This window comes from Eumetopias jubatus, unplaced genomic scaffold, assembly GCF_037043125.1.
Source record: "Eumetopias jubatus isolate StellerSeaLion01/CBP00866 unplaced genomic scaffold, mEumJub1_p1.0 scaffold_4, whole genome shotgun sequence".
In the NCBI taxonomy this organism is placed as follows: domain Eukaryota; kingdom Metazoa; phylum Chordata; class Mammalia; order Carnivora; family Otariidae; genus Eumetopias; species Eumetopias jubatus.
The window spans coordinates 75,178,164-75,196,851 of NW_028274810.1; the positions used below are offsets into that span (position 1 = coordinate 75,178,164).

The 18,688-nt window shown below is 38.2% G+C and overlaps 1 protein-coding gene across 6 annotated transcripts in view; it reads left to right on the forward strand.

Moving 5' to 3' along the window:
• Nucleotides 1-18,688, forward strand: part of SCMH1 (Scm polycomb group protein homolog 1) — a 183,551-nt gene that overhangs the window by 36,057 nt on the left and 128,806 nt on the right. Inside the window, exons 1-3 of one of the 6 annotated variants that reach the window (XM_028123373.2) lie at nucleotides 2,709-2,792; nucleotides 10,613-10,742; nucleotides 11,640-11,806. Coding sequence is in view for 3 of the 6 variants with exons in the window: in XM_028123364.2 (XP_027979165.1) it covers nucleotides 15,006-15,105 (100 nt within the window). In the remaining 3 variants the exon portion in view is untranslated. Of the gene's footprint in view, nucleotides 1-2,708; nucleotides 2,793-10,612; nucleotides 10,743-11,259; nucleotides 11,807-14,976; nucleotides 15,106-18,688 lie in introns of those variants that run through there. The other 5 variants (XM_028123364.2, XM_028123372.2, XM_028123371.2 and 2 more) reach the window with 5 other exon arrangements.

Consider the following 18,688-nt stretch of genomic DNA (forward strand, 5'->3'; position numbering starts at 1 on the left):
AAGACTTGGACTTTCAAAGAGAAGTTTTCTGACAGAGATACTAGCAAGGCCCTTCAATGCACAGAGCTGTGGTGATGACTGTGTGAATGCCAAGGGAGCCAAGACTTCATTAGGGGTTAATAATGTGACAAAAAGCTAGGGAGGCAGAGAAGGACCCCTACCTATCACATACTTACTTACATCCATTCACTAAAATAGATAGTGCTATTCAACCCTCACAAACCCTTTGGAGTAGACACTATTATTTCCACATTAAAGATGCAGAAATTGGGGACGCCTGGGTGGCTCAGTCAGTTAAGCAGCTGCCTTCAGCTCAGGTCATGATCCCAGGGTCCTGGGATCAAGTCCCACATCGGGCTCCCTGCTCAGTGAGGAGCCTGCTTCTCCCTCTGCCTGCCGCTCCTCCTGCTTGTGCTCTCTTTCTCTGACAAATAAATAAAATCTTAAAAAAAAAAAGATGCAGAAATTGTGGCATTTAGACATTTAGTAAGATAGCTTGGAAACCTGCAGAATGGGAGGTCGTAAAGAAAACTGATGGCTGGTTGCATCTAGGATTACCCAAGAAAGAGAATGCTATGACTCCAGAACTTAGTTTCTTTTAAATCCCTGTGAAGCTTTTTATATTTCTCTTGTGAGATGGTTGAATGGGACTGTGATGCAGATCCACCTGTTACCTGTTTGTTTTCTTTCTTTTTTTTATTTTTGTGGTAAAATATATGTAACATAAAATTTACCATTTTAACCACTTAAAGGCATTAAGTACTTTACAGTATTGCGTAGCCTTTACTACTATCTCCAGAACTTTTTCATCATCCCAAGCAGAAACTCTGTACCTATTAAATCATAACTCTCCATTTCCTCCTCTGCCCTGCCCCTAGTACTTCTACTTTCCATCTCTGTGAATTTGCTTACTCTAGTTACCACATATGAGTGGAGTCATACAATATTTGTCCTTTTGTGTTTGGCTTATTTCATTTAGAATAATGTTTTCAAGGTGTGTTTCTGTTGTAGCAATTATCAGAATTGTATTCTTTTTTATGGAATAAAGATTCCATTGTGTGTATAAAGGACATTTATCCATTCATTTACGGATGGGCATTTGGATTGTTCCTTTCCTTTAGCTATTGTGAATGATGTTGCTATGAACATTAGTGTACAAGTATCTGTTTTAGTCCCTGCTTTCAATTCTTTTGGATATATACCCAGGAGTAGAATGCTGGGTCATATGGTAATTTTACGTTTATCTTTTTGAGATTTTCCACAGCAGCTGCATCACTTTTCATTCCTAGTAGCTATTCGAAAGGATTCTAATTTCTCCACACTCTGGCAACACTTGTTATTTTTGTTTTCTTTTCTTTTTTTTAATGATAGACATTTGACTGAGTGTGAAGTGGTATCTCATTCTGATGTTGATTTGCATTTCTGTTATTGATTAATGATGCTGAGTATCTTTTCGTGTGCTTATTGGCTATCTGTATATATAAACAGAAATGTCTATTCAAGTCCCTTGCCCGTTTTTAATTGGGTTGTTTGAGGGTCTTTTGTTGTTGAATTGTAGGAGTTCTTTATATATTCTAGATATTAATCCCTTATTGGATATATAATTTGCCAGTATATTCTCCTATTCTGTATAGGTTGTCTTTTACACTCAGATAGTGTCCTCTGATGGACAAATGTTTTTCATTTTGATGAAATCTAATCTAATCTTTCACTGTTTTTCTTTCATTGCCTGTGGTTTAGATGTTATATGCAAGAATCATTGTCAAATCCAATGTCATGAAGATTTTCCCCTGTGTTTTCTTGTAAGAGTTTTATAATCTTAGCTCTTGTGTTTAGATCTTTGACGCATTTTGAGTTAATTTTTGTATACAGTATAAGGTAAAAGTTCAACTTCATTCTTTTGCATATGGGTATCCAGTTTTCCCAACATCACTTGTTGAAAAGAATATCCTTTTCCCATGTATGGTCTTGGCACCTTACTTGAAAATCATTTGACCGTATATATTAGGGTTTGTTTCTGGGCCCTCAACTCTATTCCATTGCTCTGTGTGTCTGTCCTTATGCCAGTACCACACTGTTCTGATTACTCAAGCTTTGTAGTAAGTTTTGAAATCAGGAAGTGTGACTCTTCCAACTTTATTCTTCATTTTCAAGATTGTCGAAGCTATTTGGGGTCCTTTGAAATTCCACATGAATTTTAGGATGACTTTTTATATTTCTGCAAAAGACATCATTGGGATTTTGAGAGAGATTGCATTGAGTCTGTAAATCACCTTGGTTAGTATTGTCATCTTAACAATGTTAGTCTTCTAATTCATGAATACAGAATGTCTTTTCCATTTATGTTTTTTTTAATTTCTTTCAGCAGTGTTTTGTAGTTTTCAGCATACAATATTTTACTTCATGTGGCTGTTATATTTCTCACAATAAATTAATAAGTTAACATTCTTACTTACCCATCGTTGTTTAACGATCTGTAGAACTGCCCTCAAGAATATATTCTATTTTTAACAGAATCAGTGTTCTGAACCCACAAAGCTGAGGGGGAAGGATCCTGGAAATTGAAAATCTATCTAATTTGCTGCCTTTGGGAAGCCCTATCTGGATGTCCAGCCTGTTGGTTTCCTCTGATAAAAACCTAATTTCACTGTGTGTCTTCTTTGATCTACAGTAGTTCACATTTCTAATTTTTTTCTGTCTTTTGCTTCCAGATTTCTCCATCTTGCTAAGGAGGAACGCTTTCCTATGGGATATAGCTGATGGTACCATGCAAAAATCGGATCCTCGAAAAGGTCAGAACCTGTATTTACATGTAATAGAAATAGAGAGTTTTCCTCTATTAGGTTGTATATGAATGTATGTGTCACAAAAAGCGATTAGAGCGAATAAAAGAATCTCACCCTTTCCTGCCAACTTAATCCTGCAATTTTAAGAAATCCTGCGTGTCGTTTATACAGCTCTTTATAGTTTGCAAAGTACTCTTCACATAATTGTCTTACATAGTCTTTACAGTAATCTTGTGAAGTAGGTACAGTTGCTATTACTGTTTTATGGAAACAATGAGGGGTTAAGAGACTTATTCAAAATCATGTTACTATGTGCTGTACGGTTTAGTTCTAGATTCTTTGCCTTTAAATCTTTTTCTTCTCACTGCATCACAAGTTGATGATCAGTATCAGAATTTAGAAGGCATGTAAGTATTAAATATGGCAGCTGTATGAACATTGGAAATAACGTATGTAAAAGTCTGTGAAAAAACTTAAAATCCCTTTATGGATGTAAAATATCATTAATAAGTCAGATCTTGATATTGAGTGTCAAACACTCTTTGAGATGACACCAGAAGCCTCAGTATGTAATATACCTTTGTCTTAGTATGGCACATGAGGCTCTTCGTTTGCTGCCTACCTGCTTTTCTATTCTCATCTCCCTTTATCTCTGTAGCTTACCCTACCCTTTTCTATCTATAATAAACTGTTGGCTGTTGTCCAAACACACTGTCCATTTTCATGCCTTAGTACCTTTGTACTATATTCCCTTTGCCTAAAATGCCTATTCATCTTTCTTCTAACAATCCTAGCTCAACTTCATCTCTGTGAAGCTTTCCTCACTTCCCCAAGCAAAGTTAATCATTCCTTTCTGTTTTCCCAGAGCACTTTGTATAGCAAATCTCTATGAGAGCAAAAATCACATTATGTTATGTTTGTGTATTTGAATTGCTATCTATCCTACTAATCTGTGAGTTCTTTGTGAGCATAGGCTAGGACTTTGTCTTTGTGTCCTTAATGGCCCTCATTACTCCTAGGCTTAGATATATTTTGTTTAAAGAATTAAAGACTAGCTCTCCTTAAAGGTTATGTACACCAGTCTTAGTGGAAGACTGACCATATACAAATACTTAGAAGCTTGTAAATAAATATGGTACATGCTTGAAGTAGAACAGAGGGATGATCAGAGCCAAGCAGAATTATTTAGGGAAGAATTCCTCTAGATCAGGGTTTAACAAACTGTGGCTCATAAGTCAGATCCTTTTGGCTGCCTGTTGTATAAATAAAGGTTTTTTGGAACACAGCCATGTTTGTTGTTAATGTGTTACCTATGGCTGCTTTCATGCTACAGTGGTGGAGTTGAGAAACTACATGTCCCATAAAACTGAAATTATTTACTCTCTGGCTCTTTACAGAAGTTTTCCAAACCCTGCTTGAGGAGATGGGTTTTGAATAGAGGTATGAAAGAAAACGAAGGTGAATTGGTGAAGCCTGAGTGTGTATCATAATGTAATGAAAACAGGCTGAAGTAGTAGGTATGCTAAGTGAGAAAGTTGCACTTTAATTGGGTTTGTCAGAGAGAGCTATGTTGAAGTGTCAAGAATGCTTTGGATTGATAAAGAGGAAACATAGAAATTCAGTAGAAAGAAATTACCAAGTAAACACTTTGGGTCTGTAGTAAAACAGTTTCCTAATTAATAGCAGGGCATGAGGATGATAATGACAGAGAAGAAGGAAGCAACAGTGCACATAAACAGTGATTGTCTACAATGGCCAGGTACTGGTCTAAGTGCTTTCTATGTATCCTGTTTAATTCTCCTAGCACCTAAATGAGCTAATTGCTGTTATTGTCTTTATTTTGCAGATGAGAAAACCAAGGCACGGGGGGTTACGTTACTTGGCCAAGGTTATACAACTAGTAAGTGATAGAACCAGATCTGAACCCTTGGCAGTATTGCTGCAGGATCTTCATAATAAAGGAGGGAAATCTAGGGAAATTTGGTAAAAATACCCTTGAGCTTGGACTCAGTTAATTAGGCTCAATAGTTAGGAAGTGTGCTAACCCATTATGGTAAAGAGAAAATAAACAGACCATAGAGGTGTAATGTTGGAAGGCAGAGTGTCCAATCAGAATAGTATACTATGGATTAGGTGAATGCGAGGGAACAGGAAGCAGATACATTATACAGTGAGACGTGTTATATAGTTAGTCATTGAGTTTCACTTTGATAAGCCCAGAAAGCAGTTCACTTTCCCTACCCACATGAAAGCTGCCCCAAAATGCCTAAAGAGTGGACATACTCTATTGAGATAGAGATGAGCAGTGATTTTCAAGGGGGTAGATGACGTTCAACACCCCCCGCCACCATATATTAGAGTTAGTGGAGGTGTCACATCAAACACATGCCATTCTCTCCCTTTCTGTTTTGTTTCCCTAAGGGGCCTTGTTCCTGTCTAACTCCCTCCCACTGCTGGGAAACATTTACCCCCTTGGACCACTTTCTTTTTAATGTATGTATGTGTTAAAATTATGTATATGCACTGTGAAAAATTCAGCAACAGAAGTATACCGAATGAAAAGGGAAAGTTTCCCTCCCATTAGTATCTTGCTGCCTTGAGAGACCTCTTTTAAAAGTTCAATTGTAGATGAAACTACTGTTACTAATGGAAGGATGCTGGGATTCCCTTGTGGTTATTGAGATAGAAAAAATACTGAGAGTCATTTTCCTAAGGCCAAGATCCACAGCCACGAATGGAAGGAACTTCCTGGGATGATGCAGGATCTTCATCAGTGGAGGTATAAGAAGAGACTCGGTAGGGGTGCTAGAAAGAAGATTCAGACACTGGCTGGGGTTGGTGGAATTGGAGGCAGGGAAGGAGGAGACATTGAACTAAATGGCTTTTACTGTTCCTTCCAAACCTGTAGTTCTGTGTTATACCATCTGACCGATTACCAAGCACAAAGGAAAAGACACCAATGTGACTGGCATGGATAACTTGAGTGGACAACAAAATAATATAAGAGAAAATCCAATGTATAAAATCCAGATTTATAGAACAAGTTACTTTGCAGTAAAACATTTAGCTTATTTTAATAAAGGTTTCTTTAAAAGTTAAACTAACCATCTTGGTGTGCTCAAAATAGACTTCAATTTTTATTAAAAATTCCATTTACACTAAATTTTGTGTAAAATAAAAGCACACATTGTTCATTATTTCAAAGAAAGAAGATATTTCAGGTTATCCGCCTGGTTTTAAGTTGTAACAGATACAGAGGAAGTAATTGGGCTGGTGCCTTGATGCCACTGCCTATAGACTCACAATATGATAGAACTTAAAAGGGATCTTACAGATCATGAATGAAGTTCAGCCCCTTTATTTTACAAATGAGGAAAGTAAAAACCAAAGATGGTGTGTTCCTGGCTCATTCTCACAGTAGCCTAACTGGAACTTGACTCTCAAAGATCAGAGAGAAGGTCTGTAAAGTGCCTGCCATGGTGTCAGTACACAGTAGATGCAGAAGCAAAAGGGAAAGAAGAAGAAGATGATGATGCTATTATTTCTTCTGCCCCCACATCACACTTCTGTGAGCCTTCAGAGGAGAAGTTGGTACTGTAGAAATATATAATGTCCATGCTGCAAACCTAAAGTTGTACAGTGTTGAAATGATGAAATCAGGAGGTCCATACCCCATAAAATTATAGGATCTCAGATTTGGAAAGGCCTTTGAAGGTTACCTAGTGCAGCCTCCCTCTTCCTTTTCATGATTTAATACTTCCATCAAGAAGTTATCGTACTTCTGCTTCCATACCCTCCATGATGGCACATTCATACCTTTCCTCCCCAGATACCTCTGACTGCCAGAAAGTTCTTCCTAGTAATGAGCTGAAGCCTGTCTACCTATAGCTTCCACCCACTAGTTCTAGTTCTGTCCCTTGGGGTACTATTGAACAAAGTAGAGCAAATCTCATCTCTCCTCTACAGAACACACCAGGTATTTGCAAACAGCTCTCCTGTTTCCCCTGAGTCTTCTCCTGGTTAAACCTCCACAGTTTCTTACACCTTTACTCTCTTTGTTGCTTTCTTTTGAATAGGATTGTGTGCCTAGATCTCATTCAGAGTATAGGGTCTAGATTTGAACATAAAACTCCACCTCCAAAGTGTTCTGACTGGAAGAATAGATCATCCAATACTGTTATCTCCTTTTTTCTGGATACTGACAGGAATGATGGTGGTGGTGGTTGTGCATTACTTAGTTCATGACATCAGATCCATCTGTGTCTGCCAAGAAGTATGATGTGGTACCACTGGTCCACGAAACTTCTTCCCTGTTCAGGAAACATGAGCCAGAAAATTTGTAGAAAGCATTAGCCTCTCTTATGCTCTGGATCACACTTCTGTAAGCCTCTGGGAAGGGTACGCATTATACATAGTTGAAGTCTGCTAGGACTGCCTGCAAGACAAAGGGAGTTATGGCCTCTCTGCATTTTCATTAGCCATTCATTGCTAACTGCTTTGCTTGTTAAAGGAAATACTGTTGTTCTCTGGGGTTCTTCTCTCTGTGTGCACATGCAGAGATGTATAATTGCTACAGAGGGAGTGGGGGCAGGGATGATTGCCAAGGAGAGATCTGTTCCATCTTTGTTCACATCTGCTGCATGCACAAGACAGGATTTATTGCTCTCCACGAGAAAGGGATTGCCTAGCTTGCTTCCCCTTCCCCGTCTTCTGGCAGATCATCCCAGAGGAATATTACCATCTCATCACACTTCTCTCTGAAAAAGTAAATGAAGGAGAGCTGGAGGCAGAGAATCAGCTAAAAGGCACTAGGAATAGTTGCTAATAAGAGACAGTGGCTTATCAGTGGTACATCCCAGACTAGTCGCTTGTCTGTCTCCTGCCTCCTCTGTAGCTTGTCCTCCATGGCCGCAGTGGGGTAGGTGTTCTGCTCCCAGCTTTTCCTTTTTGAGCTCTATGCTTATCGGCATAGGATTATGGTTTATTAAAATCACAACTGTTCTCTAACATTTAAAGAGTTCTGTCTTAATGGGTGTTCGGAAGTACATTTGATGTGTCTTTTTTCTGTTTTCTGAGAAGAACATCCCTTCTCCTCTGTCACTTCCCTTCCGCTCTACCCTCTCTCCCTCTCTCACTGACATGTGCATGGAAGCCTGCTCGCTTCTTTTGTGTTTTCCAAGCTCTATGAATATTTAAAACGTGGTACCTTTGGACATCCTCCATTTAATCTAGTTTTGCCTCATTAAATCCCAGACTATGCTTAATATTAATTCAGTGTCCAGATCAAGCTAATAAGCATCAGTGCTTCAGGTTTTACTGTAGTAAAGTGGGTAGAATATCTAAGTTGGGCTACTTTATGTTAGAAGCATTTATGAGGTTTCTTTCTTAGTGTTTTTGTTTTTTGTTGTGTTTTTTTTTTTTTTGGAGAGAAGCAGTGTAGTTAAGAGCATAGTTTGGGTTCAGATACTGGCTATTCTAGTGACTATAACCTTTTAGAAAGTTATTCAACCTCTCTGGGTATTATTTCCTCATTAGGTAAAAAGGGATAATGATAGCATACTAAGTGGTATCACACTGGTGAAGATTTAACAAGATGGTTTTACTGAAATAATTAGCACAATATCTGGTACATAGTAAACAATAATAGCTATATAATGTTAATAATTATTATTAAGATATAAATGATAATTTATAACTAAATTGTTTTCTTAATATATGAAGAATTTCTTCTACTTTTCCTTGCTTCAGGGGATGATGGCCTATTATGATTGTTTTGCCACGTGTTGAAAGGATGCTTCTATAGCCTTGTAAATTTTTCTGCTACATGTGATTTTTCTCTCAAGGGTTTCCAGAAATACCAGAATCTTTACATCCTCTAGATCTTGCACTATCCAGTACAGTCACTGCCGGCCACATGTGTGTATTTAAATTTAATAAAAATTGAATACAAACAAAAATGGAACTCTTAGTCACACATTTGAAGTGCTAAAGAGCCACATGTGGCTAATGACTGCCCATTAGATAATACAGAACATCTCTGACATCAAAGAAAGTTCTACAGGACAGCACTGGTCTGTGCTCTTGTGCTCTTTTCTCAGAAATCAAAGAGGCTGTATTTTCTAGGATGTTCCACAGATTTTTCTCTTAATGTTTCAGGGCTCCAGACATGCATTTTGAGGTTTCAGGTTACTCTTCTTATTCCAGCTTCTTAGTGTCATTACAGTCTTTTGAAATAAATATAGGCACTTCTACTTCCCCCAAGAAGATTGCATTATGAGAATTTTCTAAAGGTTCCAGTCTGCAGTAAGAGGAAGCCAGAGGGAGAAGAGGCAAAGTAGAAGTAATTCTAGCAGATATTTCTTAGAGTCGTTACTCAAAAACTGAGCATTTGAATCCTTAGGGGCCAACTAGTAATAGGAGGCTCTAATGTCCTCTGTCCTCTTTATAAATACATTGTATGATTTCAGGATCTTACTTTTCCCTCTGAGAAAGGTAGCAAAAAGCAAATTTTTCCTTAATAATCCCTATTAACTATATTACGTGCTTTTAAAGGCATTTTTTTCATTTGTTCTTCCCAACAACCTAGTAATGCAAGTAGCATTGGGATTATCATCCCTATTTTACTGATAAGAAAACTGAGGCTCGGTGCAGTTAAGTTAGTTGCCTAAACTCTTTAAGGGAAAATACAGTTGACACTCAAAACAGGATAGAATATAGAATTTTAACTTCCAATATGGTATTTGTTTTGTTTTTATTTTGTTTTGCTTTATTTTACTACCAGTCAGACTATGGTAAAAGAAAGAGTGAAGATTCTTTAGGGCAACTTGGAAACTGGAGAGTGTTGCATGAGGCAGGTGCTCTAAAAGAATTACAGCCTCATTTGTCCTATGAACATGTGTGTTAGTCTGCTCAGACTTTCTTTTTTTTTTTAAAGATTTTTTTTTTTTATTTATTTGACAGAGAGACAGTAATAGAGGGAACACAAACAGGGGGAGTGGGAGAGGGAGAAGCAGGCTCCCCGCTGAGCAGGAGCCCGATGTGGGGCTCGATCCCAGGACCCCGGGATCATGACCTGAGCCGAAGGCAGACGCTTAATGACTGAGCCACCCAGGCACCCCAGTCTGCTCACACTTTCATAAAAAAACATGACTGGCTGGGTGGCTTAACCAACAGAAATGAATTTTCTCATGTTTCTAGTCTGGAAGTCCAAGGTCAAGATGCTAGCAGGGTTTGTTTCTGGTCAGGCCTCTTCTCAGCTTATAGACAAGCACTTCTTTGGCCACGTCCTCACCTGGCCTTTTTCTCTGTATGTGTTTGTGGAGAGAGAGGGAGGGGGAGAGATCTCTGATGTCTCTTTCCCATCTTATGAGGACAAATTAGGGCCCCACCCTTATGACCTCATTTAACCTTAGTTACCTCCTTGAATGTCCTATCTCCAAATACAGTCTCATTGGGAGTTAGGATTTTAACATAGGAATTGTGGGGGAGCACATTCAGTCCTTAACACCGTGTTAATGGATTTTTAGTATCTTTTGAGTTTTTGGTTTAACCTGGTTAGTTGGAAATTATATATATATGCAGTATTTGCCTGGGACCAAATGTAGCAAATACCTGTATTCTTGATTTCTGTGAATACTGGGGCTTAGTTAAATTAAACCTGTGGTACTTGTTATAAGGTACTACCCAACCCTGGGATATTCTAATAAGCAAAAAAGATTTATCTAAATGTCCTACTTTTAAAATAATGTAGCCAGATTGTAAATACTTAAGTCTCAGTACTTTAAGGGGTAATGAGTGTCCTCCTTCCTCCCACCCCCATTTTACAGATGGAGAAATTAACATACAGAGAAACTGACTTGTCAGAGGTCAGAGTAAGGTATTGGTGGACCCAGGGATAAATCCCAAACGTCTTAATTCCTTGACCAGTTTTAAGTCCATTGACTATGCAGCCTAGTGGTAAGTATGTTTTTACCCTTTTCTGGAGGTAAGAGGGATTAAGAGATTTAGCAAGGACTGACTCTAAGGAATTCCTCATTACTAATTATATCATTCATTATCCATTTCTTTTAGCCATGATGTCTTTTTTGTCATTTTTGTCATCAGTTTTTCAGGCCGTGGAAGGAATTGGAAGTTTTACTTTTTAAATTCCTAAAGATATTTCTGTAACAGTTCAGCCACACTTGAGATTATTAAGAAAGAAAAATTATTATTATTTTAATGAATTTAATGAATTATTTAAGGAATTTGTTCTCTACATTAGGCACCCTGTTAGACATTTCGTCTAGCGTTTAAGTATTATTTAAATGTCACTAAAACTTATAGCCATTTCAGGAAGGTATGTATTCTTGCCATTTTTATAGTGTTAGTTTTAATATTGTGAGTTGAACTTAATAAAACATCTCTTAAGTTTCAGAGTTTAGATTCTAAAGAAAATTTTAGCTTTGTAGAAACTAAGAACCTTATCAAGAATCTTTAAATATAAAATCTCTATTTTAAGCATAGGTTTTGTGGTTTATTATGTCTTATCTCTTTTTTTTATCCTTTGCTTGGGATTTTCTGAGGTGGGATGATTTGTCTTATCTGAGATTAAGTTAAGCTTGCTCTTCACTTGACACTAAAATCATGAGAGTTTCTCTTAAAGCCTTTTCTTCTATCTCTACATCTAAATAGTTAGGATTCCTTTAATTACTAGGGAGGTTGAACAACTAAGCCATGTGAAAAGCAAGAGTGTAATGAGCCTTCAGAGCCAAGGTCCCATAGGCCATTAGTATATTCTCTCCTCTGTCCCTCACCTCTACTTCTCGGCCCATTGGCTTCTTTTTGCTCATTGTAGATCTACTTCCTCTATTATAGTGAAAAATACAGCCACTGACGTTGGCCACATTTTACTTCTCTGAGAATACCCCCTAACATGCCTCCTGCACACTGAACTACAGTTGCCCAGCATGGCACTGTCCAACAGAAACAGAATGGAAGTCGCATATGAGATTTTAAAGTTTCTAGGAGCCACATTAAAAAAGGTAAAGAAGAAACAGAGGAATTAATTTTAATAATTATTTTATTTAACTTAGTGTATCTAAAATACTATTTTGACACATAACCAATATAAAAATACATAATGAGCTATTCTACATTCCTTTTTTCCCTCCTCAGTCTTCAGAATCTGGTGTATGTTTTACAGTTATAGCACATCTCAATTTGGACACCAAGTTTTGTCAGAAATACTTGATCTGCATTTAGATTTCAACAATTTTCAATTGAAAAAGTAGATTCTCATACCCAGTTTTATTCCAAACAAGATAGGGGGATGAGGTAACTGGGTGATGGGCATTAAGAAGGGCATGCAATGTAATGAGCACTGGGTGTTAACTGATGAATCACTAAATTCTACCTATGAAACTAATAAAAGGTTTTCCCCATAACCGTATTGAATGTCAGTTATGAATTTAAATTAATAAAAAATTAAAACAAAATTAAATATTTACTTCCTTAGTCATACTAGCCACATTTCAGGTGCTGCATATGGTTAGTGGCTACCATACTGGACAGAGCAAGTCTAACATAATGCTTCATAGCACCATTTCTTTCTTTACATTATTCCCTCTCTGTGATATACTTTTCTTATTACTCCATCCCCAAGACTCAGTTCCTTTTCCATGGTCTTAATTTCTCCTCCTACCCTCTCCCCAGATAGAACTGGCTCCTCCCCTCTCCTCTACCTTCTGATCCCATGTGTACTTTTAATGTAGTACCTATAATACTTTATCACACTTACCTAGGTATCTTTCTCCCTCTTCTATACTGAAGGGAGAGTACCTTGTTATTTTTTGAATCCCCCATTACCTGGCACAGGGCTGGAACCTATGTGTAGTTAAAGAATTTTTGTTTAAAGAGTGAATGAATATAATTTCAATCTGGAAATAGGAAAGGCTTTAGAGGGTTATTTTGAAAATAGCAAATTGGAGGGGCACCTGGGTGGCTCAGTTAGTTAAGCATCTGCCTTTGGCTCAGGTCATGATCCCGGGGTCCTGGGATCAAGCCCTGCATTGTCGGGCTCCCTGGGGAGCCTGCTTCTCCCTCTCCCCTGCTTGTGCTCTCTCTCTCTCTCTCTAATAAATAAAAATCTTAAAAAAAGAAAATAGAAAATTAGAAATAGAATTTAAATGTCAAATTGAACAAGATTTAATAGGAAGCAGTCCACTGTCTTTTAAGCCTGTGACGTTGCATTCATTCATTCATTTCATGGACTTAGACACATGAGATATAAAGGAGAATAAGACATAATTTAAACTGCTAAATAGTTCATAGTTGGGATGTGTGCATGTGCTCAAACACACACAAACACGTGTACAAGATATGGATGCATTGCTGTCTCATAATATTGTTTGTTGCTTGGGAAATAAAACTCCAAGGTTGAAGAGGATCTTAGAAGTTTATGTAATTGATCCCTTTCCAACGCATAAATTCCTTCTCAGCTTTGAAAAGCTTCAGCATCTTTGGCGATAAGTGGTCATCCAGCCTTTCTGGTTGTACTCTTTAGGGGATGACTAACCCGTCCTCTGCAGGATAGCTCTCCCTGCCATGAAGTCTCATTCTGACATCTGCTTCCCTGCAGTGAGCGCTATTTCAAGTGCCTCCGGTCAAAAGATCACATTTTGTGGAACCTTTGGTTTAGAATGTCAGTGTCATGAGAAGCAGGAGTTTTTATCTGTTTAGTGATCTATCTTCAGTGCCTGACAAATAGCAGATAATAAATGTTTGTTGAATTAATAAGTCTGTAGAAACAGGATTCAGGCATTAATTCAATTCAGTTTTTTATTTGTGAACTATTATTGCATATCTTTCATTACTGTTGCCTGACCAAGCCTTCCCCTCCATGGCACTGTTAAACTTTCTGGGCCCCAGATTCTTATTCTTCACCTGCAAATAGATATTGGTAATACCTGAGATGATCTATATGAAAATGCCTGGGGCTGGGCCTGGTATATGGTAATGATAGGTGTTAGTTGAATCTGAAATGGAATCGGTACGGCAACCTCTGAGCCTCCTGACATCCCAGAAATGCAAGTCCATTTTTTTATTAATTGAATTTTTTAAATTGTGGTAAAAGGGGCACCTGGGTGGCTCAGTAGGTTAAGTGTCTGCCTTTGGCTCAGGTCATGACCCCGGGGTCCCGGGATCGAGCCCTGCTTCACTTCGGGGCTCCTGTTCAGCTGGGGGTCTACTTCTCCCTCTCCCTCTGCCCCTCCCACTCATGCTCCCTCTCTTGCTCTCTTTCTCTCTCAAATAAATAAAGTCTTTTAAAAAATTGTGATAAAAGACATAAACTTGAAATTTACCATTTTAACCATTTTTAAGTGTACAGTTCAGTAGCATTGAGTACATTCACATAGTTGTGCAACCATTTCCACCATCCATCTGCAGAACTTTTTTCATCTTGCAAAACTGAAACTGAAATTCTGTACTCATTAAATGATAGTAAGCACATTTTTAATATTAACCTAAGTATTGAAATAGTAAATCTGTGTGGAACAAAATTCCAAAATCAATATATAAATGACTTCTCTGTCTGCAGTTTTGGATGAACTGTTTTTAATTATTCCTTACTTAACATGAATAATTGATATCTAATTATAGTGGATTCTGTATCTAAGTATCCATTTACATGTCAAAATTGTTTTGATGAAAGTTTGCATTTAAACATTGACTTCTTAATATGTGTGATTTTCTCACATTGCATAACTGTTTCTGAGTTTGGTAAAAAGACAAACTTTTTTTTTCCTGTTTTTTTTTTCCTTTTTCTTTTTTTGAGTGCTTGCTGTGTGCCAAGCCCCACGAATACTGACTAGATTAGTAGCGTTGAGCTCTGACACTGTGGAGCAAGTATAGAAATGGGAGGTAGAGATCATGCTCCGCTTAGGGATGTTGCCAGAAAGCTATTATGAAGTAATATTTATCCTGGACCATGGTGAATAAATAGGAATCTCCCAAGTAGAGAAGTGGGGGGAAAGTCCAGATGCAGAAAACAGTGTGGCATGTTTATTAGGGATACAGTTAGGTTTTGATCTTTGAAGACTTTTAAAGGAATAATGACAAGTTTAATCTGTATTTTAGAAAATGAGTGCTCAAGTATGGATTGGAGAGGGATGAGGTCCCACACGGTACTGAAGTAATTGTTTCTGTCAGGCAGGTGAGAGAGAATGAAATCTTAAACTCGCAATGGGAGCAGAGGAGACGGTCCTTTCAGAGGGAGAACTGACAGATTTTGATAACTGGTTGGCTCTGGAGGACAAGAGAGGACAATTAAGGAGGACTCCAGGTTTCTGATTTGTCGCTTTTAACTGGGAGAGGAACGACCGGAGAAGAAATATACTGCCTGAGGAGAGAGAATAAAATAAAACTGGTTATTTAAAAATAGTAGCTACACATCATAATGTATTTTGAAACATGGCCATTAATCTTAGAATGCTTGAAAAATAACTGCTCCTTTTTTTGTGTGTGTGTGGAATTCTATCAGAGGCTGCATTCTGTTCATTTAAGAATTGATTCAAGAATGATTGATTCCCTAATCTACTGAGTAATTTATGGTGATGCTTAAGAATTAAGCAGTTTGTAATGCATGTAGTTGTCTCCTTTTCTTCTTTGGGGACTGCTTCCCAGGTTCCACTTGTTTGTGCCAGGAGTTTCAAATATTTCTTCTCAGAAGTTCATTTTTCATTGTCTTGTGGGGCCTTATTTGATGCCTTTCTGCCCAGTTAAGTTTGTTAATTATTTTGTTCATTTTGCTTCATCATTGAGTCTGGCTTTTGTTTTTTCTCTTTACTAGAATTTTTTTTCCTAAATTGTATTGGTTGCTTTTGAATTGTTTTATTAGTTTTATTTGTGATCTTATAACCTGCTTTCTATTTATTGTGGCTTCCTGAATCTGTTTTGTGTATACTGGTAGTTCATCTTTACATAAGCAATAGAAGAGTGAAAACTTGTACATAAGTGGAATATATATTGTATATTTAATTTTTAAGAATACATTCTAATTATAAAAATATTTTTATTTATTTATTAGACAGAGACACAGTGAGAGAGGGAACACAAGCAGATGGAGTGGGAGAGGGAGAAGCAGGCTTCCCTCGGAGCAGGGAGCCTGATGCGGGCTTGGGATCATGACCTGAGCCGAAGGCAGATGCTTAACGACTGAGCCACCCAGGCGCCCCTAATTATAAAAATAACTTTTAAAAAATTGTGAAAACTTTTATTTTTTTCTTTAAATTTTTTTATTGTTATGTTAATCACCATACATTACATCATTAGTTTTTGATGTAGTGTTCCATGATTCACTGTTTATGAATGAAACCCAGTGCTCTATGCAGAAACGTGCCCTCTTTAATACCCATCACCAGGCTAACCCATCCCCCCAAACCTGTCCCTTCTAGAACCCTCAGTTTGTTTTTCAGAGTCCATTGTCTCTCATGGTTCATCTCCCCCTCCTATTTACCCCCCTTCATTCTTCCCCTCCTGCTATCTTCTTCTTTTTTTTTTTCTTAACATTATTTGTTTCAGAAGTACAGATCTGTGATTCAGCAGTCTTGCATAATTCACAGCACTCACCATAGCACATAACCTCCCCACTGTCTATCACCCAGCCACCCCATCCCTCCCACTTCGCCCACTCCAGCAACCCTCAGTTTGTTTCCTGAGATTAAGAATTCCTCATATCAGTGAGGTCATATGATACATGTCTTTCTCTGATTGACTTATTTCACTCAGCATAACACCCTCCAGTTCCATCCATGTCGTTGCAAATGGCAAGCTCTCATTCCTTTTGATGGCTGCATAATATTCCATTGTGTATATATACCACATCTTCTTTATCCATTCGTCTGTTGATGGACATCTTGGCCCTTTCCACAGTTTGGCTATTGTGGACATTGCTGCTATAAATATTGGGGTGCACATACCCCTTCGGATCCCTACATTTGTATCTTTGTGGTAAATACCCAGTAGTGTAATTGCTGGATCGTATGGTAGCTCTATTTTCAACTTTTTGAGGAACCTCCATACTGTTTTCCAGAGTAGTTGCACCAACTTGCATTCCCGCCAACAGTGTAGGCAGAGAAAAAATTGTGAAAACTTTTAAATATAAATTCAGTTATACTCTAATATTTTTTGTCTCTGTCAGCAATTTTTTAGCTTGATCAAGTTTGTAATCTTTATTGATGATTTAGAGGAGAACAAACATGGCAGGTACTAGAAAGACAGGGGACATCCAACCAAGAGAAGGCAAACCCTTAGGATGGGACAGTGGCCAGTGTGACTGGACTGTAGTGGAAAAGGGAAAAGTCATATGGGGTGAGATCAGCCAAATCCTGCATAGCTGGACAAAGCACCCTTAACTCAATGGGAAGCTATTGGGAAGCCATCGTTAGGCAGATGAATGACATTATCTGTTTTGTGTTTTAAAATGCTCACTCTGGGGGTGCCTGGGTGGCTCGGTTAAGCATCTGACTCGTGATTTTGGCTTGTCATGATCTCAGGGTCCTGAGATTGAGCCTTCCCTCCCCCTGTCAGTCAGACTCCGTGCTCAGCGGGGAGCTGCTTGAGATTCTGTCCCACTCCTTCTTACCCTCCCCTCTCTCTCTCTCTCTTGCTCTCTCTCTAAAATAAACAAATAAATCTTTAAAAATAAATAAATAAAATGCTCACTCTAAGCCCTGTGGTGAATAGGTTGGAGTGGGCCAAGATTGGAAGCAGGGATTCCAGTTAGCGGGCTGTCATAATGGTCCAGGTAAGAGGGACAGTGACTAGAACCAGGGTGTGAGCCATGGGATGAGAGTGGTGGATGGGTTGGGGACATGGTCCAACAGAGCTCACTGAGTGATTGTGAGTGTGAAGGAAATAGAGGCATCAAGGATAACTTCAGGGATTTTTGGCTTGAGCAACTTGGTGATGGAGATGCTATTTACTGGTTTGGAGAAGACCAAAAGTGGAACAGATTGTCTTCCCCAAACCAGTAAATGGCATCTTCCATCACATATGATTTCATTTATATGTAGAATTTAAGAAACAAAACAAATAAGCAAAGGGAAAAAAAGAGAGAGACAAACCAAGAAACAGACTCTTAACTATAGAGAACAAGGTGATGGTTACCAGAGGGGAGGTGGGTGGGGGATGGGTGAAATAGATGATGGGGATTAGGGAGGGCACTTGTGATGAGCGAGCAATGGGTGATGTATGGAAGTGCTGAATCACTATACTGCACACCTGAAATTAATATTACACTGTATGTTAACTAACTAGAATTTAAATAAAAACCTAAAAAAGAAAAGAGGAACAGATTGGCAAGAGGTGGCATTCTGTTTTAGCCATGTTAAATTTGAAACGTTTGATTTGATAGTCTTGTAGAGATGGCCTATAGGTGGTCATATATATAAGCATGGAATTCCAAGAGGAGGCCAGTACTAGAAATATGAATTGGGGAGTGATCTCAGTGGAGTAGTAAATAGAAAAAGCCTGTTTGAATGAAGAGGTAATGTGAAGAAGTGAGGAGACAATGACTATAGACAACTCTTAAAATAAATTTCCCTTAGAAATAGAAGGATATAGCAGGAGGGATATATGTGGGATTAAGAGAGGGGAGGTGTTTGTTTGTGTGTTTATCTGGGTTTTTTTGTTTTATTTTTTTATTATGTTCAACTAGCCAACATATAGTACATTATTAGTTTTTGATGTAGTGTTCAGCAATTCGTTAGTTGCGTATAACACCCAGTGCTCATCACATCACGTGCCCTCCTTAATGTCCATCACCTGGTTACCCCATCCCCCCCACCCCCTCTCTTCTGTAACCCTCAGTTTGTTTCCCGAGTTGAGTCTCTCATGGTTGTCTCCTTCTCTGAATCCTTCCCATT